Below are 25,985 nucleotides of genomic sequence, written 5' to 3' on the forward strand. Positions count from 1 at the left end.
ATGAGTACTTTCACATTTGATTTTAAGCAGAACACACATTAGCTTTTACTTTAATAGTTATATGTTTATTAGAATGCATGTTAGGAAAAAGTTTAAGCATATATCAAACCCATAATCTCACAGATAATATTGCATAGGATGAGCCTGTTTTGTAAATTAAATTTATTTAAAAGGTACGAAGTAAATAACAGTAGAAATGGTACAAGCTATAGCAAAAATCATAAAGGTGGTCCTTACGTGTCCGAGGGCTAGGAGACATTAGACTATAGTAACGTGCAGCTTCATTGTCAGTAACACCAGGAAATTAGGGTTATCAGAGCTGCAGAAAGAAAAACAGACTAAGAATCTTGGACCTGGGCTTTAGCTTCAGATGTGTCACCATCACCTTTGCGAACTTGGGCATTTCATTTGCTCTCTCTGGGCCTCAGTTTCCTCATCTGAAAAAAAAAAGAGATAGTGATTTAGTTAATTAGTAGAACCCTTTTAAATGCAATTTAGTAATGATATCAAGCAACACAAAGCTGTTCTTATCTTTTGACCCACTAATTCCACTCTGGGAATCTTGACCAAGACAATTAATCCAACATTTGGAAAACAGTTATAAGGACAAAGAAATTTATCAATACCCAGAAATAAAACAATCTAATTATTCAGCAATGGAACAATGTAAAGCACATTTACTTGTTGGGAGTGTTATGCAGTCATTAAAAATGTCACAAGACAACAAAGCAACAAGCTGATAAAGTGAACAAAAAGAAATTTGTTCACACGCTATGGTTATCACCATACAGAGAAAATCATATGCAGGAAATATGCCAAAATACCAACAGTTGGTAACAGTAAAGATTTCTTTATTTGTACTTCCCATATTTTCTCTAACATAATTACATTACATTTAGAGTGAACAAAAACTTCTCAATGAGGGGATTCAACTAAATAATCTCCAAGATTCCTTCTGGCTCTAATCTTCTGTGGCTTTCCTCTGGAACTAGCAGTTGAGGTTAGGTGAGAGTAAATTATTAGAACAGTTGGGATGGCAAGGGCTATGTATGCCTGTTTAATTACTTTAACAGCACTCTAAAAGCCCATGAGAACATTTGGAAACCAGCACTCGGGGAAATGATGCAACACTCTCCATCTGTGTGGCAGAAAGGGCACAAGTCTGGAAAATAGGAGACCTGGATTGAACCAGATGATCTCTGAGGGCCCTCTCTAGATCACTTGTCCGTCTGCTTACTAAACAAACATTTACCAAGTGCCTACCATGGGTCAGGAACCACGTAGCTGAATGACTACTGAGCCACTGATTCAGAATCTAATAAGGGAGAAACATTTTTAGTTTGCCAAGGCTGCCATAACAAAATACTACAGACTGCGTGGCTTAAACAGCAAAAATTTTGTTTTCTCACAGTTATTGAGGCCAGATGTCCAAGATCAAGGTGTCAGCCATTTGGTTTCTTCTGAGGTCTCTCTCCTTGGCTTGCAGATAGCTACCTACTTGCCATACCCTCACATGATCTTTTCTCTGAGAACCTATGTCCCTGGTGTCCCTGATGTCTCTTTGTGTCTCCAAATCTCTTCTTCTTATAAGGACTCCAGTCAGATTGGATCAGGGCCCACCATAACGGCCTCATTTTAACTCAATCACCTCTTTAAATGCCCTATATCCAAATACAGTCATTCTGAGGTATTAGGAGTTAGGGCTTCAGGATGAATTTGGGGGGACACAAGTCAGTCCACACAGATCTCAAACAACAAACTATAAGTATAACTGTGCAATAATAGAAGAGGAACCATGTGTAGGCTGACAGGAAATATCAGAAACTACTATAAAGAGGAAGCATCATCTGGGCCCAATTCTAGCTCCAGAATCTCAAGTCTATAAACCATCATCATTGATTGTCATAAAAATATTTTAGGTATCCCAAAAGGAGAATAAGACAGCATCAGGTGATAAGACAGACTTGAATAGAGGCCCAAAGAGGAATGGATTTGTTCCAGAGGAACAAAAGTAAATACCATCCTCTTATACTTGAACTGGGATTATGGATTCAAATACAGCAAATGTGGAGGTCAGGTGAAGACCCTGACTGGTTTATGGGATAATCTACCCCTTGCTCTCATTCCTTTAAGTCATGAGGATTCTAATGTGCGTGTTGGAGGGGTGGGGAGTAAGGTCTTGATTGACCCCCATCTTTTGTCCTCTCTTCCATCCAGAAGCCATTGTCTCCACCTACCTCCAGCTAAGCTTTTCTCTAGGCCAGATTTTAAACCTCAATTTCTTATCCATTTAAAATACTCCTCTCTGCAAGAGATCCCCAGATCCCCAAGCAAAAAATGAAGAGAAATGGAACTTCACTGACATAGACAACACAATGCTGGGGGGCCATTTCTGTTGGTCCCTTCCCTTTCCAGTGCCTCCAAGTAACCTGTTTCCTTCTGACAGGGGTCACCAGAGCCATAGGGACCAATGCCAGGCTTCTGGGAGGTGGCTCCAGGCAGGTGGCCAAGATTGTGAGTGCAAAGGTCAGTAACTCAGCGTCAACAACAGCAATGCACCATCATGATCCCAACACTCTCCCTTGAGTCCCTCTGAGACCAGTGCAGATGTCATCTGAGCTGACCTCACCCCTTCCCCTCTCCATCAGCCCACCACATGCAGCACCAATGCTTGTTTTCTTCCTGAGTCTCAGGTAAGAGCTGGACTCCTCCAAGGTCCAGGGGAGAGCTGGCTGGATCTCTGGCTGTCCCCTCCCCCTGACCCTTTTCTCCAAGAACTCAGGGCTACCTTCCAAAAGCTTCCCGGATCTTATTCTCCACCCGTTTTACTCACATGTGAGACTGAAATCGGAGAGGCAAAATGACTTTCCAAAGGTAAAGCAACCACTAAACAGCAGACATCTACATCTTATTTCTGATGTTTTGGTCTCTCTAATGACATCCTGATGCCCCCTCCAAACCTGTCACTAAATTCTTGCCAACACAGCTCAGGCAAAACAACTCAGAAGTCCTGGTACTCATATAACTGGATACCTCCACTGCTTTCTGTTGCCCCTTTTCCCTATCTCACTAAAGTAGGAAAAAAGAACTGAAAGGCAAGAAAGATGGCAAGTAAAGCCCTGCCATACTCTCTACTCTCAAACATATTAACCTTCCTGCCTAAGAGCAATGCCATTATTTCAGATTGGTTCCTGAGAGCCCCTAAAAGAAAACTCATGACAGTGCCTGGCCTCCCAAAGAATCAGTGTCCCTGTGATCATTTCAAGGGCAATGTGAAGAAAACTAGTACGTTTCAAAAGAATGACCTTCCTTAAACCAGAGTTCCTCTGTGGAATCAACCAGAGATGAAGCAGGGGTTGAGAACAGACAAGAGAAGTGAAATGAAGACCAGGATAAGCACACATCTCAGCCTTTTCTACTCAGTGTCCACTCCTGGGGAAATAGGAAAAGGAAGAAAAGCAGGACACAATTCTCCTAATATCAGAAAGGGTTAACCAGAGGAAGTCAAGATGGCGGTGTAGGCAGACTCTGAACTCACCTCCTCCCACGGACACAGACAATTTACAACTACTCGTGGAAAAATTACCCCTGAGACAGAACTGAAAACTGGATAAGAGGAACTCCTGCAAAAACGGACAATCCTAATTGAGGATGAAGAGGCAGAAACTCCCTTCTGGAGAGGAAAAATGCCACCTTACCAGCTGCAGCGCCTCACGGCCGCCCGGTAACAGCCCACAGGTACGCAGCCCTCCCTGGAGGAGTGGGGCCCCGAGCCAGGGAGCGCCCCCGCTGTGGGCATTTTGCGGACCCAGCACAATTGAGACGAGTGGCATAATATCTGACTTTGCTTGCTACTAAAACATTGGGGAGTACCCCCAGAAAAGCTGGTTCACAAAGAAATTAAAACTGGCTCTTAAATGGCCCATGTGCAAACTCACCCGTTTCAGAAAGCAACCTAAAATCACCAGAAAGAAAGGTGCACAGTGCTTTGGTGAAAAGAGACTCATCTGATAGGCCCTGAGTGCATCTCGGTGAGAGGTGAGACCTCTCCAGGGACTGGGACATTGGCGGCGGCCATTGTTGTGGCCTGGTGTGAGTGTGCTGACACAGACGCCATTGGAGTTCTCCCTGGGGCCTCCTAGCCCAGGGTCTGCCCCACCCGCTAGAGCAACGATTTAATCCAGCTCAGCCAGGGCAGGCAGCCCACCCTAGAGACTGGCCCCACCCAACAACAAGCCCTCAGAGAATTTGTGGGCCTGCATAGATTGGTGACTGGATTCTCTGCAGCCTGGCAACTGAGCCGACTTCTGTGGGGCAGGGCGTGCACAAGGAGTGGGTGGAGAGTGTGGGGCAGTGGTGGAGTGTGTGGGGCTCCCGCCGTGGAGAGACTGGGTCCACTTCGGGAGGTTAGGGCGCGCACACGGGGCAGGACTGTGTTGACTGTGTGTGTGGACCTGGGGGGGCCAGGGCTTGACAGCTGCAGAAGACTTGTGCTTCTCAAAGACCCACATGGGGGGTTGCCCCACCTTCCAAAGCCTGAAACGATTGGGTGCTCCCGTGCCTGAGGCCAGCCCCACCCAGCTGCAATCCTCAGAGAGCTGACAAGAGACCTAAAGGCTGGAGGCTTATAGCAATTGTAAGCCCCTGAGCCTAACAATCTGCCACGCTGGGGGTCTACTCACTTAAAAGAAATACTGCAACACAAATGTGGTATTAGAACTTGCAGCCAGCTGTGCTGGGGCTCGCCACGCCTGATAAAGAGACCGAAGGGCCCACAACAACTACAAGCAGCTGAGCATTACAACAGCTGGCCAGGAGCATAACTCGGCCTCCCTGGGCGCCTACAGGGAGAGCAAACAGGCCACAACAGAGGGACACACGTAGCCCACATAGGGGTCACCCATGGAACATTGAGAACTGAGGGAAGCACACTGCAGGCATCTTAAGCCATCATTTACGTAAGGTCACCTATCCAAGAGCAGGAGACGTAGCTGACCTACCTAATACGTAGACAGAAGCACAGTGAAAGAGGCAAAATGAGGAGGCAAAGGAATACATTTCAAGTAAGGGAACAGGACAAAACCCCAGAAAAGGAACTAAGTGAAACAGAAATGAGCAACCTACCAGACAGAGAGTTAAAACAAAGAGTGTTAAGGATGCTCACTGATGTGGGGAGAAGAATAGATGAACTCAATGAGAATGTCAACAAAGAAATGGAGGATATAAAAAAGAACCAATCAGAAATGAAGAATACAATACTGGAAATGAAAAATTCAATAGAGGGACTCAAAAGCAGAGTAGAGGATACAGAAGAACGGATCTGTGAGCTGGACGAAAGACTAGAAGAAATTACCCAAGCTGAACAGGTAAAAGAAAAAAGAATAAAAAGAGTGAGGACAGACTACGGGACCTCTGAGACAACATCAAGCACACTAACATCCATGTTATAGGTGTCCCGGAAGGAGAAGAGCGAAACAAAGGGGCAGAGAATCTATTTCAAGAAATAATAGATGAAAACTTCCCTAACCTAAGGAAGGAAACAGACATCCAGGTACAGGAAGCACAGAGAGCCCCAAACAAGATAAACCCAAAGAGGCCCACACCAAGACACATCATAATCAAAATGTCAAGAATTAAAGATAAAGAGAGAATCCTAAAAGCCGCAAGAGAAAGTCAAGTTACATACAAAGGAAACCCCATAAGGCTATCAGCACACTTCTCAGCAGAAACCTTACAGGCTAGAAGAGAATGGCATGATATATTTAAAGTGCTAAAAGGAAAAAACTTACAGCCAAGAATACTCTACCCAGCAAGGTTATCATTCAAAATGGAAGGAGAGAGAAAAAATTTCCCAGACAAGCAAAAATTAAAGGAGTTTGTCACCAAGAAACCAGTGCTACAAGAAATGTTAAAGGGACTGATTTAAGGGGAAAAGAGAAGACCACAAATAGGAAAAATTATCTATTTCCATGATAAGAGGGTAATGGATACAAATGCACAAAAAAGAGGTTAGATATGATATCAAAAACATAAAAGGAGGGAAGAGGGGAGTTAAAGAGTAGAGCTTTCAGACAGAGCTCCAACTAAAGAGACTGTCAATTCTGTATAGAAGAAGAAAGGAACAGAGAAAGACTACTAAAACACTGAGAAAAAAAAAGTTAAAAAATGGCAGTAAGTACATACTTATCATTAGCTACTTTAAACGTCAATGGACTAAATGCTCCAATTAAAAGGCATAGGGTGCCTTACTGGATAAAAAAACAAGACCCATATATATGCTGCGTAGAAGAGACACATTTCAGACATAAAGACACTCACAAACTGAAAGTAAAGGGATGGAAAAAGATACTCCATGCAAATGGCAATGAAAAGAAAGCTGGGGTAGCAGTACTCATATCAGACAAAATAGACTTTAAAACAAAAACTGTAAAAAGAGACAAAGAAGGGCATTACATAATGATCAAGGGAACAATCCAACAAGAGGATATAACACTTGTAAATATCTACGCACCCAATGTAGGTGCACCAAAATATATAAAGCAATTATTACCAGACATAAAAACAGAAATAGACAGTAAAAATAATTGTAGGGGACTTTAACACTCCACTTACACCAACGGATAGATCATCCAAAGAGAAGATCAATAAGGAAACATTGGCGTTAAATGATACACTAGAACAGATGGACCTAGTAAATATATACAGAGCATTCCGTCCAAAAACCAAAGAATACACGTTCTTTTCAAATGCACATGGAACATTCTCCAGGATTGATCACATATTAGCCCACAAAACAAGTCTCCATAAATTTAAGAAGATTGAAATAATACCAAGCATCTTTTCTGACCATAACGGTATGAAACTAGAAATCAACTATAGGAAGAAAATCAGAAAAGCCACAAATATGTGAAGATTAAACAAAATGCTACTGAACAACGACTGGGTAAAAGAAGAAATCAAAGAAGAAATTAAAAAATATCTGGAGACAAATGAAAATGAAAATACGACATGCCAAATTTATGGGATACAGCAAAAGCCGTTCTAAGACGGAAGTTTATAGCAATACAGGCCTATCTCAACAAACAAGAAAAATCTCAAATAAACACTCTAATAATGCACCTAAAGGAACTGGAAAAAGAAGAACAAACAAAGCACAAAATCAGTAGAAGAAGGGAAATAATAAAAATCAGAGCAGAAATAAATGAAATAGAGACCAAAAAAAATACAAAAAATTAATAAAACCAAGAGCTGGTTCTTTGAAAAGATAAACAAAATTGACAAACCTTTAGCTAGACTCAACAAGAAAAAAACAGAGAAGGCACAAATAAGTAAAATCAGAAATGAAAGAGGAGAAATTACAACAGACACCTCACAAATACAAAACATTATAAGAGAATACTATGAAAAGCTATATGCCAACCAATTCGACAATCTGGAAGAAATGGATAAATTCTTAGAATCATACAACCTTCCAAAACTGGATCAAGAAGAAGTAGAGAATTTGAATAGACCAGTCACCAGTAAGGAGATCCAAACAGTAATCAAAAACCTCCCCAAAAATGAAAGTCCAGAACCAGATGGCTTCCCTGGGAATTCTATCAAACATTCAAAGAAGACTTAATATCTATCCTTCTCAAACTCTTCCAAAAAATTGAGGAGAGGGGGAAGCTCCCTAACTCATTCTATGACGCCGACATTACCCTGATACCAAAACCAGACAAGGACAACACAAAAAAAAGAAAATTACAGGCCAATATCACTGATGAACATCGATGCAAAAATCCTCAACAAAATACTAGCAAATCGCATACAACAATACGTTAAAAAGATTATACACCATGATCAAGTGGGATTTATTCCAGGTATGCAAGGATGTTTTAACATTTGCAAATCATCAACGTGATACACCACATTAACAAAGTGAAGAATAAAAATCACATGATCATCTCAATAGATGCAGAGAAAGCATCTGACAAGATACAGCATCAATGTATGACAAAAAAAAAAAAAAAACCACTGGTTAAAATGGGTATAGAAGGAAAGCACCTCAACATAATAAAAGCCATATATGACAAACCCACAGCTAATGTCATCCTCATTGGTGAAAAACTGAAAGCTATCCCTCTAAGAACAGGAACCAGACAAGGATGCCCACTGTTACCACTCCTATTTAACATAGTATTGGAAGTCCTAGCCAGAGCAATCAGGCAAGAGAAAGAAATAAAAGGGATCCAAATTGGAAAGGAAGGAGTGAAACTGTCACTATTTGCAGATGACATGATTTTATATATAGAAAGCCCTAAAGAATCCACCAAAAAAATTTTAGAAATAATAAATGAATACAGTCAAGTTGCAGGATACAAAATCAACATACAAAAATAAGTTGCATTTCTACATACTAACAATGAAGCCGTAGAAAAAGAAATTAAGAATACAGTCCCGGGGCCGGCCCCATGGCATAGCAGTTAAGTGCACACATTCTGCTGCTGGTGGCCCGGGTTCGGATCCCGGGCACGCACAGACACACCACTTGTCAGGCCATGCCATGGTGGCGTCCCATATAAAGTGGAGAAAGATGGGCACAGATGTTATCCCAGGGCCAGTCTTCCTCAGCAAAAAAACAGAGGAGGATTGGCATGGATGATAGCTCAGGGCTTATCTTTCTCACAAAAAAAGAAAAAAGAGGGGCCGGCCCGGTGGCGCAAGCGGTTAGGTGCGCGCGCTCCGCTGCGGCAGCCCGGGGTTCGCTGGTTCGGATCCCGGGCGCGCACCGACGCACTGCTTGGTAAGCCATGCTGTGGCGGTGTCCCATATAAAGTGGAGGAAGATGGGCACAGATGTTAGCCCAGGGCCGTCTTCCTTAGCAAAAAAAGGAGGAGGATTGGCGGATGTTAGCTCAGGGCTGATCTCCTCACAAAAAAAAAAAAAAAAAAAAGAAAAAAGAATACAATCCCATTTACAATTGCAACAAAAAGAATAAAATACTCAGGAAGAAACTTAACCAAAGAGTTGTGAAAGATCTGTACACTGAAAACTATAAAACATTGCTGAAAGAAATTGAAGAAGACACAAAGAAATGGAAAGATATTCCGTACCCTTGGATTGGAAGAATTAACATTGTTTAAGTGTCCATATTTCCTAAAGCAATTTATAGATTCAATGCAATCCCTATCAAAGTCCCACAAACATTTTTCACAGAAATAGAACTAAGAATCCTAAAATTTATATGGAAGAACAAAAGACCCCAAATAGCCAAAGCAATCCTGAGAAAAAAGAGCAAAGCCAGAGGTATCACATTCCCTGATTTTAAAATATACTACAAAACTATAGTAACCAAAACAGCATGGTACTGACACAAAAACAGACACACGGATCAACGGAACAAAATTGAGAGCCCAGAAATAAACCCATACATCTGTAGACAGCTAATTTTCAACAAGGGACCCAAGAACATACAATGCAGAAAGGAAAGTCTCTTCAATAAATGCTGTTCAGAAAACTGGACAGCCACATGCAGAAGAATGAAAGTAGACCATATTATCTCACCCCATACACAAAAATTAACTCAAAATGGATCAAAAACTTGAATGTAAGACCTGAAACCATAAAACTTCTACAAGAAAACGCATGCAGTATGCTCTTTGACATTGGTCTTAGCAGTATATTTTCAAGTACTATGTCTGACCAGGCAAGGGAAACAATAGAAAAAATAAACAAATGGAACTACATCAAACTAAAAAGCCTCTGCACAGCAGAGAAAACCATTAACAAAATGAAAGACAACCTAACAATTGGGAGAAGATGTTTGCAAACCATATATCTGATAAGGGGTTAATATCCAATATATAAAGAACTCATACATCTTAACAACAACAAAATTAACAACCCAATTAAAAAATGGGCAAAAGATCTGAACAGATATTTCTCCAAAAAGATATACAGATGGCCAAAAGGCAGATGAAAAGATGTTCAGCATCATTAACTATCAGGGAAATGTAAATCAAAACTATGATGAGACATCACCTCACGTCTGTCAGAATGGCTATAATTAACAAGACAGGAAACAACAAGTATTGGAGAGGATATAGAGAGAAGGGAACTCTCATACACTGCCAGTGGGAGTTCAAATTGGTACAGCCACTACGGAAAACAGCGTGGAGATCTCTCAAAAAATTAAGACTAGAACTACCACTTACACCAACGGACAGATCATCCAAACAGAAGATCAATAAGGAAACATTGGCCCTAACGATACACTAGAACAGATGGACCTAGTAGACATATACAGAGCATTCCACCCAAAAGCCGAAGAATACACGTTCTTTTCAAATGCACATGGAACATTCTCCAGGATTGATCACATATTAGCCCACAAAACAAGTCTCCATAAATTTAAGAAGATTGAAATAATACCAAGCATCTTTTCTGACCACAACAGTATGAAACTAGAAATCAACTATACGAAGAAAATCAGAAAAGCCACAAATACATGGAGATTAAACAAAATGCTACTGAACAATGACTGGGTAAACGAAGAAATCAAAGAAGAAATCAAAAAATACCTGGAGACAAATCAAAATGAAAATACAACATACCAGAATTTATGGGATACAGCAAAAGCGGTTCTAAGAGGGAATAGCAACACAGGCCTATCTCAACAAACAAGAAAAATCTCAAGTAAACAATCTAACAATGCACCTAAAGCAACTGGAAAAAGAAGAACAAACAAAGCACAAAATCAGTAGAAGAAGGGAAATAATAAAAATCAGAGCAGAAATAAATGAAATAGAGACCAAAAAAAAATACAAAAAATTAATAAAACCAAGAGCTGGTTCTTTGAAAAGATAAACAAAATTGACAAACCTTTAGCTAGACTCAACAAGAAAAAAACAGAGAAGGCACAAATAAGTAAAATCAGAAATGAAAGAGGAGAAATTACAACAGACACCTCACAAATACAAAAGATTATAAGAGAATACTATGAAAAGCTATATGCCAAACAATTTGACAATCTGGAAGAAATGGATAAATTCTTAGAATCATACAACCTTCCAAAACTGGATCAAGAAGAAGTAGAGAATTTGAATAGACCAATCACCAGTAAGGAGATTGAAACAGTAATCAAAAATCTCCTCAAAAATAAACGTCCAGGACCAGATGGCTTCCCTGGTGAATTCCACCAAACATTCAAAGAAGAATTAGTACCTATCCTTCTCAAACTCTGCCAAAAAATTGAGGGGGGGGGAAGCTCCCTAACTCATTATACAAAGCTGACATTACCCTGATACAAAAACCAGACAAGGACAACACAAAAAAAGAAAATTACAGGCCAATATCACTGAGGAATTCGATGCAAAAATCCTCAACAAAATACTAGCAAATCACATACAACAATACGTTAAAAAGATTATACACCATGATCAAGTGGGATTTATTCAAGGTATGCAGGGATGGTTTAACATTCGCAAATCAATCAATGTGATAACACCACATTAATAAAATGAAGAATAAAAATCACATGCTCTTCTCAATAGATACAGAGAAAGCATTTGACAAGATACAGCATCCATTTATGATAAAAACTCTGAATAAAATGGGGATAGAAGGAAAGTACCTCAACATAATAAAGACCATATATGAGAAACCCGCAGCTAATACCATCCTCAATGGTGAAAAACTGAAAGCTATCCCTCTAAGAACAGGAACCAGACAAGGATGCCCACTGTCACCACTCCTATTTAACATAGTACTGGAAGTCATAGCCAGAGCAATCAGGCAAGAGAAAGAAATAAAAGGGATCCAAATTGGAAACGAAGAGGTGAAACTGTCACTATTTGCAGATGACATGATTTTATATATAGAAAACCCTAGGAGAGTGACGTCAGCATCATGGCGGAGTGAGCTTTCCCGTGAATTCTTCCCCCACAAGATACAACAAAAGTAACAGCCACAGACCAACAACGGAATCCCAGACAGTGAAAAGCTAGAGCGGAGGGATCCACACTGCCGCACATCTGAGAGCGGAACGTGCTGGGCCCCCAGAGGAAGTGGGGAGAGGTAAGGAGAACTCCGCTCCCTCCCCATCAGATCAGCGATCCGGTCCGCGCGGCTCCCAGAGAGGGGGGAGGGGCGGCCCTCGGCGGGAAACTGTAGCTCTTCGGGCTCTCTCAGCCAGTGGGAAACTCCCGCACAGAGGGCTCAGAGGAGCCACAGGGCTACCATCAACATCTGAGCACCCCAGAGAGCGGATAAAGAGGGGCAAACGAGAAGCCTCCCACGTCAGGGACCCAGAGGGCAAAAGAGAGAGCTCCCCCCTCCCCGCAACCCGGAGTCTGCAGCTCGACCAGATCTAGTGGTCCGAGGCAGACCTGAATAAACTGGACTGGACCCGTGGATCGCAGTGGGGAAAAAAAACAAAACAAAACAAAACAAAACTGCGGATCGCAGCAGAAAAACTGGGGCAGAGCGCAGGGGGCTTAGACTACACAGCCCTTTACCACCAGACAGTGGCGGCAGGTGGAAATTGCAACCAGAGACTTCCAGGATGAGGAAAATCAAAACCAACACAGGAACCACAATGCAAAAATATATGAAATCACCAGACCAGAAACAAAATGACAAGCACCCAGAAATCAACCCCGAAGACACAGAAATCCATAAACTAAATGACAGAGATTTCAAAATAGCTATCATAAAAACACTCAACGAAATACGAGACAACACAGACAAACAATTAAATGAGATTAGGAGTTTCTTCACAAAAGAGATTGAAATCATAAAGAAAAACCTATCAGTGCTGATGGAGATGAAGAACACAATGGAGGAGATAAAGGAGAATCTGGAATCTTTAAAGAACAGAGCTGACAATATGGAGGAAAGAATTAGTACTTTAGAGGATAGGAATACAGATATACTCCAGATGGAAGAAGAGAGAGAACTAAGAATAAAAAGAAATGAAGAAAGACTCCGAGAAATATCGGACTCTATTAGAAAATGTAACATAAGAATTATAGGTATTCCTGAGGGAGAGGAGAGGGAAAGAGGAACAGAGAGCCTATTCAAGGAAATAATAGCTGAAAATTTCCCAAATCTGGGGAAGGAGCAGGAAATACCAGTAAGCGAAGCCAACAGGACTCCTATATATATTAACAGACAAAGGCCTTCACCACGACACCTAGTGGTAAGGCTAGCCAGGGTCAACGACAAAGAAACAATATTAAGGGCAGCTAGACAAAAACAAAAAATAACGTACAAAGGAACTCCCATCAGGCTCTCAGTGGATTTCTCAACAGAAACTTTTCAGGCTAGAAGAGACTGGAATGATATATTCAAAATACTGAAAGACAAAAACTTTCAGCCAAGAATACTCTATCCAGCAAAAATATCCTTCAAATATGATGGAGAAATAGTAACTCTCCCAGATAAACAAAAGCTAAGGGAGTTCATGGCCACGAGACCGCCACTACAAGAAATACTCAAGAAGGCCCTCAGGCCTGAAAAAAAGAAGAGAAAGGGAACACAAAGCTTGGAGTAAGGAGAAAAGTAGGTAGACAAAATCAGAGAAATAGTAGATCTTTACCGGAATAGGTTAGCAACCACTTAAATACTAAACTCAAAGATCAAAGGAAGAAATTCACCAAAAATAAATTTAACCTCATCACTGTAAACACACAGCCACAACACAAGATAGAATAAGGTATAACAAGAGCAACTTAGAAGGGGAAGAGGAAAGTGACTGAATTGACTTAGTATAAGGAAATAGGAGGCTATCAGATAACGGACTATCTCATACAGAAGATTTTTCGCCCAAACCTCAAGGTAACCACTAAACAAATAATCAAATTAAAACCACATATGATAAACAAAGAGAAAACTAGAAGAATCATAGGACAGAACAACCAAACTGAATTGGCAGTCCAAAACAAATGGGACAAGAAACAAAGGAAATGCAAAAGAACCAGAAAATAATTGACAAAACAGCAACATTCAACCCTCATATTTCAATAATTACCCTAAATGTAAATGGATTGAACTCTCCAATCAAAAGATACAGAGTGGCAGGATGGATTAAAAAGCAAGACCCAACAATATGCTGCCTTCAGGAAACACATCTTAGCACTAAAGACAAGCACAGGCTCAGAGTGAAAGGATGGAAGACAATACTCCAAGCTAATGGCAAACAAAAGAAAGCAGGTGTTGCCATACTCATATCAGACAAAGTAGACTTCAAGATAAAACAGGTTAAGAAAGACAAAGAAGGGAAATATATAATGATAAAAGAGACACTCCATCAAGAAGACATATCACTTATAAATATATATGCACCCAACATAGGAGCACCAATGTACATAAAACAACTATTAACAAACCTAAAAGGAGAAATCAACAACAACACAATAATAGTAGGGGATCTTAACACCCCACTTACAGCAATGGATAGATCATCCAGACAAAAAGTTAATAAAGAAATAGAAAACCCTAAAGAATCCACCAGAAAACTTTTAGAAGTAATAAACGAATATGGTAAAGTTACAGGATACAAAATCAACATACAAAAATCAGTTGCATTTCTATACACTAACAACCTGCAGCAGAAGGAGAAATTAAGAATACCATCCCATTTACAATTGCAACAAAAAGAATAAAATACCTAGGAATAAACTTAACCAGAGGTGAAAGAGCTGTACATGGAAAACTATAAACATTACTGAAAGAAATTGAAGAAGACACAAAGAAATGGAAAGATATTCCATGCTCTTGGATTGGAAGAATTAACATAGTTAAGATGTCCATACTTCCTAAAGCAATCTATAGATTCAATGCAATCCCTACCAAAGTTCCAACAACATTTTTCACAGAAATAGAACAAAGAATCCTAAAATTTATATGGAACAACAAAAGACCCCGAATAGCTAACGCAATCCTGAGATAAAAGAACAAAGCTGGAGGTATCACACTCCCTGATTTCAAAATATAGTACAAAGCTATAGTTACCAAAACAGCATGGTACTGGCACAAAAACAGACAGACAGATCAATGGAATAGAATCAAAAGCCCAGAAATAAACCCACACATCTATGGACAGCTAATCTTCGACAAGGGGCCAAGAACATACAATGGAGAAAAGAAAGTCTCTTCAACCAATGGTGTTGGGAAAACTGGACAGCCACATGCAAAGAAATGAAAGTAGACCCTTACCTTACACCATACACAAAAATTAACTCAAAATGGATCAAAGACTTGAATGTAAGACCTGAAACTATGAAACTTCTAGAAGAAAACATAGGCAGTACGCTCTCCGACATCGGTCTTAGCAACATATTTTCAAGCACCATGCCTGACCGGGCAAGAGAAACAATAGAAAAAATAAACAAATGGGACTACATCAAACTAAAAAGCTTGTGCACAGCAAAGGAAACCATCAACAAAACGAAAAGACAATCTAACAACTGGGAGAAGATATTTGCAAACCATACATCTGATAAGGGCTTAATCTCCAAAATATATAAAGAACTCATGCATCTCAACAACAAAAAGACTAACAACCCAATTAAAAAATGGGCAAAAGACCTGAACAGACATTTCTCCAAAGAAGATATACCGATGGCCAACAGACACATGAAAAGATGTTCAAAATCATTAACTATCAGGGAAATGCAAATCAAAACTACAATGAGATATCACCTCACGCCCATCAGAATGGCTATAATTAACAAGACAGGAAACAACATGTGTTGGAGAGGATATGCAGAGAAGGGAACTCTCATACACCGCTGGTGGGAGTGCAAACTGGTGCAGCCACTATGGAAAACCGGATGGAGATTCCTCAAAAAATCAAGGATAGACCTACCATATGATCCAGCTATTCCACTGCTGGGTATTTATCCAAAGAACTTGAAAACACCAATGCATAAAGATACATGCACCCCTGTGATCATTGCAGCATTATTCACAATAGCCAAGACTTGGAAGCAACCTAAGTGCCCATTAAGGGACGAATGGATAAAGAAGATGTGGTATATATACAGAATGGAATACTACTCAGCCATAAGAAATGATGAAATCCAGCCATTTGTGACAACATGGATGGACATTGAGGGTATTATGCAAAGTGAAATAAGTCAGAGGGAGATGGTCAAATACCGTATGATTTCCTTCATTAAGTAGTAGATAATAACAACAATAAACAAACACATAGAGACAGAGATTGGATTGGTGGTTACCAGAGGGAAAGGGGGGAGGGAGAAGGGCGAAAGGGATAATTCGGCACATGTGTGTGGTGATGGGTTGTAATTAGTATTTGGGTGGTGAACATGATGTAACCTATGCAGAAATAGAAGTATAATGATGTACACCTGAAATTTATACAATGTTATAAACCAATGTTACTGCAATAAACAAAATTTTAAAAATTGCTTAGAACCATCAAAAAAAAAAAACAAAGGGTTAACCAAATTCGTAGATTTTAGAGCCCCATTGCTTAACAAAGTGGAGGGAAATGGGGCTGTTGGGGACCTGGTCATTGATCTCTGAAGATGATACCAGTGTCAGCGTCAAGCAGAATTTGATTCCTCCCTAGTCCAGCAGTTTTCAAATGTCATATGAAAAAGCAAATTGGCAAATGTTAAACTCATTGATATTATGATATTATTAAGAATGGGATAAACCAGGATCCTTATCACTGTTGATGGAATTAAAATACAATTTAGTAGTACCTATCAAAAATTTAAATGTGTGTGCCTTTTAACCCAGTAATCTCACTTCAAGAAATCTCTAGGGGCCAGCCCCGTGGCATACCAGTTAAGTGCGCAGGCTCCGCTGCTGGTGGCCCAGGTTCAGATCCAGGACACACACCGACACACCACTTGTCATGCCAAGCTGTGGCGGCGTCCCATATAAAGTGGAGGAAGATGGGCACAGATGTTAGCCCAGGGCCAGTCTTCCTCAGCAAAAAGAGGAGGATTGGCATGGATGTTAGCTCAAGGCTGATCTTCCTCACAAAAAAAAAAGAAGAAATCTCTAGTACAGAATACTAGCATGCATACTCACAGATATACGTACAAGAATCTTAATTATAGTGGTATTTGTATTAACAAATAAACAGAAATAAAAAATGTTCATAAAAATAAATTGGGCAATTCTTTAGTTGTCAAAAACAATGAGGTAAATCATTATGTGTTAATCAGAAAGATATCAACAATACATCAAGTGAAAAAAACATACAGAAACCCCTACTTCACACTCTTCACGAAAATAAATTTCAGGTGGATTAAAGATCTAAATTTGAAAGATAAATTTATAAGGGAATATAGGAGAATATATTCATGACCTTGTGGTACAAAAAGACTTCTTAAACAAGATATAAAAAGTAAAAGCCATAAAAAAAAATTAATAAATCTGACTTCATTGAAATTAAGAAATTTTGGTCAACAAAAGAATAAAATAACAATCTAAAAGTAGGAGATGATATCTGCAACATATAAAATAGACAAAGGATTAATATTCAGAATATAAAAAGAATTCCTATAGATCAGTGAAAGGAAGACAGACAACACAACAGACAAACAGTCAAAAGACTTGAATAGGCAATGAGGAGAGAAGGAAATCCAAATAGCTAATCGACATATGAAACGGCACTCAACCTTACCAGTAAGTGGGAAAATGAGAATTAAAACCAAACAGATATCACTATACATCATCAGATTGGCAAAAATTTTAAACTTTGGCAATACCAAGTGTTGGCAAAGAGTAGGACAGAGAAACACTCATATCCTGCTAATGCGAGTGTAAACTGGTAAATAACTTTGAAAAAGTGCTGGCAGTTATCTATGAAAGTTTAAGCTCCATGACCAAGAAATTCTACTCTTAGGTATACACACTCAAAAGGAATGCAGGCCAGGAGACACGTACAAAAATTTCATAGCAGCATTGCTCATAACTACCCCAAACTGAAAACTGATCAATGAATGAATAAATGGTGGTGCATTCAAATATTACATATCGGGGAGAATTAACAAACACTTAACAATGTAAATGAATCTTATAATGTTGAGAAAAAAAAAACAAGACATGAGAGAATAGCTATAGTATGATTTCACAAAGTTTAAAAACAGGCAAAATTAAACTAAATTATTTAGAAATACATAAGTAAGTGGTAAACAATAAATAAAAGAAAGTAAATGCTTACTATAAGAGTCAGGACTACCTCTGTGAGGGGGAGAGAAAGGATAGTGATCAGAAAAGGAGGGGCGGTGCTGGCAATATCCTATTTCTAGGGTTGGGTAGTTGTTTCATGAATATCTGCTTTATAACTGTTTATTGAACTGCACATATGAGTTTTTATGGACCTCTAGAGATGTATAATATTTTGAATACAAGATTTAAGGCGCAGAGCAAAGAATATGTATAGCATAATCTCATTTTTGTTTTTTAAAGCGAACTATTATGTTTACATACAAAAAGATGTGGAAGACTATGCAGCAAACTATTAACAGTAGTTAGCTCTGGAGAATGCGGAGGGGAATTTGGGGTAGAAAAACATCCTTTTAGTTTTTCGGTTTTGGGGTTTTTTTTTTCAGGGAAAGATTCGCCCGGAAGTAACATCTCTTGCCAATCTTCTTTTTTTTTTTTTTTCCTCCCCAAAGCCCCAGTACATGGTTGTATATACAACAGTTGTAAGTCATTCTAGTTCTTCTATGTGAACCACTGCCACAACATGGCAAGTGACAGACGGGTGGTATGGTTCTATGACACGGAAGTGAACCTGGGCAGCCAAAGCGGTGAGCACTGAACTTTAACCACTAGGCCATCAGGGATGGCTCCATCCTTTTAGTTTTTACTGGATATATTTTTTTACTTTAATTTTTTCCCCTGGATGAGTCTTACTTTATGATTTTAAAAGCTCTTGTAAAAGTTAAATTTTTTAAATGTTTTTAACACTAGTCTCTACCCTTTATTTTCACCCTAGGGCACCAAAGGCACCACAGGAAGTCAAACAAGCACTCCAGAGGCTGCCAGCATTTCTCAAACGATGTCAGCTAGCAAGCTTTGCTCTGCCTTTATAGGAGCTTTTAGCCCACTCTCCCGATGAAACATTCTCAGTCAAGAAGGCAGTGAGCGCACCTAGAGGATGCTCTTCTCCCACCTCAAGCTCCCCCTTCCCTGTCTCCACTCCAGGGATCTCAAAAAGCATTTTCCCCAAGATTATTACTCCCTCTAGTGCCTTCTTCTCTCCTCAGTCTTTTCCTGTACCCTCCTCTTACCCAGGCTTAAGATTAATTACCTGGAAGAAACCAGGAAGTTCCAGTTTCCCAGCTTGTCTCAACAACCTGAAATACAACCAGGAGAGTAGTGAACAGAAGTAAATAAATATTTTTAAGAGTAATAGGTCAAAATCATTTCTATCAAATGGGGTCTGGCAACTCACACTCAATCCAGATTATCCACTTTACACTGTTCACTCCTAACCCTACCCAGATTCTACACACACTTCTCCCCACACCACCCTCACTCTCTCTCCCTCCACTGCCCAACTATTTATTCTTTCACTCATTCAACAAACCCTTCTGGGGTAAGAGCTAGGTGGGCAAAGAAAGCAGGTAGAGCAGTGAATCAGACAGGGTCTTATTAAAGATAATATAGTTTTAAAAAAACAACAATCTGGGACAGTTTCCTAGTACATGGAACGCCTTCAGTCGTTATGATTATCATCATCATCATCATTAATGGTCATTGTACTTTATGAGTTTCCAAGGCAGTACAGAAGACATATATGCAGAACCATAGTTCAAAGCTACAGAGTTGGTGTGGAAGATCTCAAACACCACTGACAAGGGCTTCAAGCTGTAAAAATGGGATGAAAGCATTTTTTTTAACACGAGAGTGAAATGATCAAAGCAATAATATAAAGAAATTAAACTGGCAACCATTGGAAATAATAAATAAAGAAGAAAAGATTATTACAACACTACAGAGACTGCCTCCCCCTCGGACCCTTTCCTCAAACATCAGACGGGGAGAAAAAAAAATGGAACACTCATCCAGAATTTTGCTTCTGTCACCCCAGATGAAACAGAAGACTAAATTGCCCTGCTTGCCTTAGAAGAAAAAACATTTTAACTGAGTAATAAGTGGGGCGGGGCCCTGTTTATGACATAAGAGGACAAGCGCCTCCCCTGTGGTAGGAGAGTGTCGGGCACACAGCCGCCTCCTGTTCCTACTCCCTCTTCCCACAGCAGGAGGCACAGAAGTGCATCACTTGGCACAGGAGTGGAGGCCAGCAGTGGTCGGTCCACTTTCCAACCACCTTAAAAAGGAAGACCCAGGATGTCAAGAGGAAGGAGTGGAATCCAAAGGGAGGTTCCATTGTGAGCAATCAATGAGGGATCTGTGACAAAGGAGGTGTGGGGGCAGGGGCAGAAGGATGAAGCCTGGGAGATCAACATCTCCTGTGAGGGAAATAACAACAGTGGAGCCAGGAGCTGAGTCAGTATCTAGCCCTGACTGGGAACCTGAGCCACACCAGACACCAATCACCCAGCCAGAGCCTGGGCCAGACAAGGCACCCACAGCCCAACAGGCATCTAACACTCAGCAGGGACACAATACCCAACAGGAGCCTGCTTCACAGCAAAGACCCCTCACTCAGCAGGAGGCCCTTGCCCAACAGGAAGCTGAATCCCAGCAGGAACCTAGAACCCAACAAAAATCTGCTTTGCAGGAGGAATTTCTTGCCCCACAGGAGCCTGCACCACAGCAATCACCTCCCACCCAAAGCGGGCCCTTCACTCAACAGGAAGCTGCCTCACAGCAGAGACCTGAGCCAGGAATAGAATCTAGAAGTCAACAGGAACAAGAATTGAAAGAGGCATATCTCAGCCAGGGCATGGCCGGTAGAGCCACCTCTAGCTCAACAAGAAGCTGGATCAACACCTCCAGCCCAGCCTAGACCTGGACCACAAAATGGACCACCTTCCCAGAATGAATCTGCTCCTCAAGAGAGACCAGGACACTCAGACCCTACAGCCCGGCAAGCAGCTCCAGCACAGGGAGCCAAATCCCAGCAGGGATCTCTGACGGACTGGATATTTCTATCAGACCTGCACCAACTGTTCTCACAGCAACCGGCCCAGAGTGGAAGACATGTTTTGAGTGGGTCACAGATGCAGACTCAGAATCAGATGGAGGTCTGCACTAAGGACCGATCACCAGCCATGAGGGGTGGGACCATGGCCAACGGAATGAAGCTGGCCTTCAAGGCAAAGCCTGGTTATGGAGTGATGTCAGGACATGGTGGGACATCAGCACACGGGAAGAAGAGCCAGCCAGAATCACAGACACTACCGGGACACAGGTGAGTCTGAGCCTGGGAGACCAGGAGCCTCCCAGGGACGGTCATTCATTCAGTCAGGGGTACTAAGGACCTCCAGTATGTCAGTTAGCTCAGGTGATCCCTCCACAGCCCTGCCAGACAAAGATCCCCAGCCCCATTGGATGGATGAGGAAGCTGAGGCCTAGAGAAGAGGAGGCTGTGCCTGAGGCCGGGCACTTAAGGAGCAGCCAAGCCAGCATCCCAGCCAGGGTGGGACATCTTCCCCTGCACCAGGCTGCCCCCCATGGAGGATCTGGGGGAAATCACAGAGAAGTGGGAAAGGGCTCTGGGCTAGGGGCCAGGAAACCGGGGAAGCTGCCCTCCTGCCAGTATTCATCCGCCCGTCCCCAAACCACCCAGCACAGCCCTGAGGCAGACAGTGCCACAGGCACCAGCAACACCAGGCTGACGTGGACCTTTACCATCGGGGGTTCCATCCCGACTGTGCAATCCTGAGCTCCCAGAAAAGACACTTGCTCCCCGCCAGGCTGCCCCCTCAGGGGAGTCCCAGACCAGCCAGGCCTCATGGCTTTGGGGGTGTTCTTAGGAAGGGGAGCCTGGGAGAGCGGCTGTGGGGTCGCCAAAGTCCCGGGCAAGGTCGCGGCTGGATGGAGAGTTGGGGGAGCGGAAGGGGAGGGTGACGGGCCCAAGACTCCGCGGGCCGCCAGCACTCCCCCCCCCTCCTCCGAAGCAGGCCGTGGGCCCCGGGGTGCAGCTCCAGCTCCGCTCAGGCCCCGACCCTCCTTCTCTAGACTCACAAGCCCCGCCATGCAGAGGGCAGGCGCCCGAGTTTCATCCGCGGAATGAGGGGTCCCTGTTGAAGGGGCCTGAGGGAAAACAGTGCAGCCCAATCCAGAAGCTGCGGGCGCTGTAGGGCCGCTGATCCGCAGGCCGGCAACGCTGGTCTCGGCCGAGGCCTGTGCCTCCCGGAAGGGCTGGGCGTCTCTCTCGGGGCTGAGGAGAAGACGGGAGCGGGTGTCTCTCTGGGCTGGTCGCCTGCTTTAGGAGGGCCGGGAGGAGGGTTAGGAGGAAAAGAGAGGGTCCCAGGTCTGCTTTTTCCAGCGCTGACGACGTAGAGCTGTTTCTCTAGGCTTCCAGAACCCAGTCTCCAGGGACGCCGTCGCTCGCCAAGGTGCCGCGCCACACGAGGCCGCCTCTCTCCAAGCGCTCGAGGCAGTTGACTGCTTGCGCATGCGCGAGCCTCAAACCTCCTGTTTCCCGCCTTTTCCCAGGCACGCACCCCCTCCCTCTACTGCCGCACATCCCAGCTGGCCGGCCCTGGGGTGGGGCTAGTGTGCAGACACCGAGCTTTCTCCTTCCTTCTCCCTTCCATTCTCGGGGAGAGTAAGAGGGGAGAGAAAAGAACCCCAAGGAACAGCGATAGGAGGACTAGGAGACAAAGTGTGGGAGAGAGAAAGCAGGTCTTCCTCCTCCAGTGCTGCCACCCCGCTCCGCCCCTCCCCCTTTGAATTGCCCCGCTCTCCGGATCCGTCTGGCAGGTCAGGTGGCATTGTAGGGAATCCCTTCGCGGGAAGGTGAGTGGGAATGTGAGGCTCACCGCCAGGACGTGAGAACATCTATGCTTCCCTCTGGAGTGACCCCCCCGCGAGACTCCCCACTAGTCCTGCCCGAGGGACGCTTTTCCTCGCCTCCAGGGCAGCGTTTTTGTTGCTCCTGGGCCCTTCCATGCGTGGGTGGGCGGGACCAGGCCGTAGGCCCCGGCTGTTGGGGGCGGGGCCCAGAGAGGAGCGAGTCCAGGATTGCATGGTAGTAGGGCCTGGCCGTGGAGTGTAGCAACGATTGGCCCTCGGGGCGGGGCCTGGCAGCTGGAATTGGCCCCCGCTGGGGGATCTCGAGGAGTTGATGGAGTCCACCAGGAAAAGAGGGCCCGCCTCAGCCAGGAGCAGGTAAGAAGCAAAGAAGCACACGCAGCCCCCTCCCCAGGACCCACCCCCAGCCGCCCTCCTCCCTCTCACTGCTCACACCCGCTCCCGGTCTGAGTACATCCGCTGGGGGGGGGGGGTGGCCTATGCAGGCCGCCCCAGCCTCACCCGCCTGTACCCCACTAACCCCCAAGACAGTGAGGAGCTCAGCAGCCTGGCGAAGTCCGAGGGTCCGCGGAGCCTGGAGCTGCGGCCTCGCCCCCAGCAGGCAGCCCGCTGCCGGTCCTTGGTGGTGCATATCCACGGAGCGGCTTCGTGACCCAGACCTCCAAATCCCGCGAGACCTACCTCAAGAGCTGGGCCCAGGAGCTGGGTGACCCCATTCTCTCCATCAGCTGCTCCCTGGCCTCCGAGGCTCCCTTCTCCCGCGCGCTGGAGGAACGCTTCTATGCCAGCTGCTGGGCCATCACGCGCTGCGCCCTCCTCGGTGAGCCCCAGCACCTCACTGCTGCCGACTCCGGGTTCCTGCCCCAGCCGGCTTCAGCCCCCACCCCGTACTGCAGGGGGAGTGGGCTATCTAGTGGCTCAAGCCTCAGTCTCTCACCGCAGCCTCTCCTTCCATCTCCTACCATCCAGCCCTCTGCCGCCTGTTCGCCGCCCCCCACCCCCACCTCTGCCTACGCGCTTTCCCCCGCTGCCCCATTGCTCACCGGACATTCCATCTCAACCACTTCCTCTTGCCTCCTACTCCACCACTTTAGCCCCGATGCTCCATCCCCTCCACCTCTCCATCTCCTCTGACCTTTTCTTTCCTCCTCCTCTTTCTCCACCCCCTACTGTCCTGCGCTGGCCCAGCTCCAGCCCATTCTTCCAGCTCCTCTGACCTCCCACTTCCAGCATCTTGGGAGGCACAGGACAGTGTGGGGCCACGCACCAGGTCACAGGGCATGTGGACCTTCTGTGCTGTCAGCCTGAACCCTGGCCTTCCATCTCCTGGCCTCAGATGCCCCTCCCTCCTGAAATGAGCCCTTGGTCTCTCCTTTCCCACGCCTGTCCTCCTTGCTTCTGACCACCAGCCTCCCAGCTTCCCCAGAGCTTCCTGATCTCCGGGCATTTCCATGTCCTAAGTCAGCCTGATCCTCTGACCACTGTCCTCCAAATGGGTCCAAATCCCTGCCTCAGTTTACCAGTCTCTAAAATTGCAGTTGCCTAGACCTTGGCCTTGGGGCCCCCATGCCCCACCTCTGAGCCCAGGGCTCCTGGCCCAGAGCTTGAGTTGCTTCCTGCCAGGATTGACCAAGGGCCACTCCAAACCAGGCTCAACAGGCAAGCGGCTATGCCTCATGGGGGACAGTGCAGGCGGGACTGCTTCACTGTGTCCCTTCGGGCAGCAGACTATGGGGTACAGGTGCCAGATGGCATCATAGCAGCCTACTCTGCCACAATGCTGCAGTCCACAGCCTCACCCTCCCGCCTTCTGAGCCTCATGGACCCCCTGTTGCCCCTCGGTGTGCTCTCCAAGTGTGTCAGCGCCTATGCTGGTAAGGCCCACACCCACAGAGCTGGGGGCCTGGGGGTGCTTGGATGCCTGGGTCCTGCACGGACAGGGGCTACAGCCCAGCCTCCTGGGTCTGAGGGAAGAGGGACTGAGGAGAATCTGAGATTCCTTGTTCCTGCTGAAGCGATCAGATATTCTTGGGTCCTTGGGGGCACAGATGCCTGAAGTTCTGGGTGTTGAGAAGGGGCCCAGAAAGAAAAGACACCAACTCAGCCCCTCACATACATTCCACAGGTGAGGAGACAGAGGACCACTCTGACTCAGACAAGAAGGCGCTAGGCATGATGGGGCTGGTGTGGCAGGACACAGCCCTGCTCTTCTGAGACCTGCTCCAGCGTACCTCCTATGGCTCAACTCCTTCCTGGAGCTCAGCAGGCACAGGTCTCACAGGAACTCGGTGCCCACGGCAGGTGAGTGAAGCCCGCCCCTCACACACCCATCCAGGGTGGCCAGGAGGGACAGCCTGACACACTAGAAGTCCTGGGGGAGGATAGGAGGCATGCCCTGGGCACTCAGGGAAGCAGAGATCACCTTCCTCGTTCTGCCCCGTATCTATCCTGGTCCCTGCCACACAGCCTTGATTTGCTGCCACGGTCCATGTCTGGAAACTTCAGGACTTCGGGTCCCCCGGGTCATCTTGGAGTCCCAGGAATTATAGGATTTAGCTGTCCAAACAGCCTCTCCCAGAAAGGCACCCTGGGAAATGACTCAGAAGGCCTGCCACGTGTCATGATTTTCAGTCCCAAAAGCGCCACTCAAATCGCTTGGGTCCTCAGGTGGGAGTCCAGTCCTCCTAGATTCTTTCCAGACTCTTAACTGAGGCCCATGGGGGTAATGCCGCCCTGCAAGTGCTGGCCTAGGAGCCTGGGGTGGGGAGATGAGCAGACTGGACGGACCTTGGAAAGTGGAGGAGATTTCCAGCCTTGGATGGCAGGACCCTCAGGCAGCTGAAAATCACACCTCTCTAGGGATCCATTTTTTCCCACTGTTTTTTAACATTTTTGGAATTTTAAAGCACAACCAACTTGAATTATGTTCTATTTCTAGCAAATCAACACTATTTTCTGAGTAATAGGAATTGTATGTTCAAAAGTAGATGCATTTCCTATTATTCATAAAATTTTTCTAATTGGATATATTTTATTTTAAATTAAGCTTTTAATTTTTGGATATT

At 44.2% G+C, this 25,985-nt stretch overlaps 1 protein-coding gene and 1 pseudogene across 1 annotated transcript; both read left to right on the forward strand.

Moving 5' to 3' along the window:
• Positions 1-1,264: 1,264 nt before the first annotated feature.
• LOC131397997 (C-X-C motif chemokine 17-like) lies at positions 1,265-19,075 on the forward strand. The gene is made up of 4 exons (XM_058531078.1): positions 1,265-1,268; positions 2,416-2,526; positions 3,184-3,285; positions 18,968-19,075. Exons 1-4 carry the CDS (start codon positions 1,265-1,267, stop codon positions 19,039-19,041), a joined length of 291 nt encoding a protein of 96 aa, XP_058387061.1. The 3' UTR covers positions 19,042-19,075.
• A 2,152-nt stretch (positions 19,076-21,227) lies between these two features.
• On the forward strand, positions 21,228-25,350 carry LOC131397998 (hormone-sensitive lipase-like; annotated as a pseudogene).
• The last annotated feature ends 635 nt before the right edge of the window (positions 25,351-25,985 follow it).

The sequence above is a fragment of the Diceros bicornis genome, chromosome 34 (assembly GCF_020826845.1).
Source record: "Diceros bicornis minor isolate mBicDic1 chromosome 34, mDicBic1.mat.cur, whole genome shotgun sequence".
NCBI lineage: Eukaryota > Metazoa > Chordata > Mammalia > Perissodactyla > Rhinocerotidae > Diceros > Diceros bicornis.

Coding starts and splice junctions, on each gene's coding strand:
- LOC131397997 (XM_058531078.1), top strand. Junction 2,527..3,183: donor CCAAGATTGTGAGTGCAAAG/GTCAGTAACTCA, acceptor CCATTATTTCAG/ATTGGTTCCTGAGAGCCCCT. Junction 3,286..18,967: donor GGGCAATGTGAAGAAAACTA/GTACGTTTCAAA, acceptor TTTTCACCCTAG/GGCACCAAAGGCACCACAGG.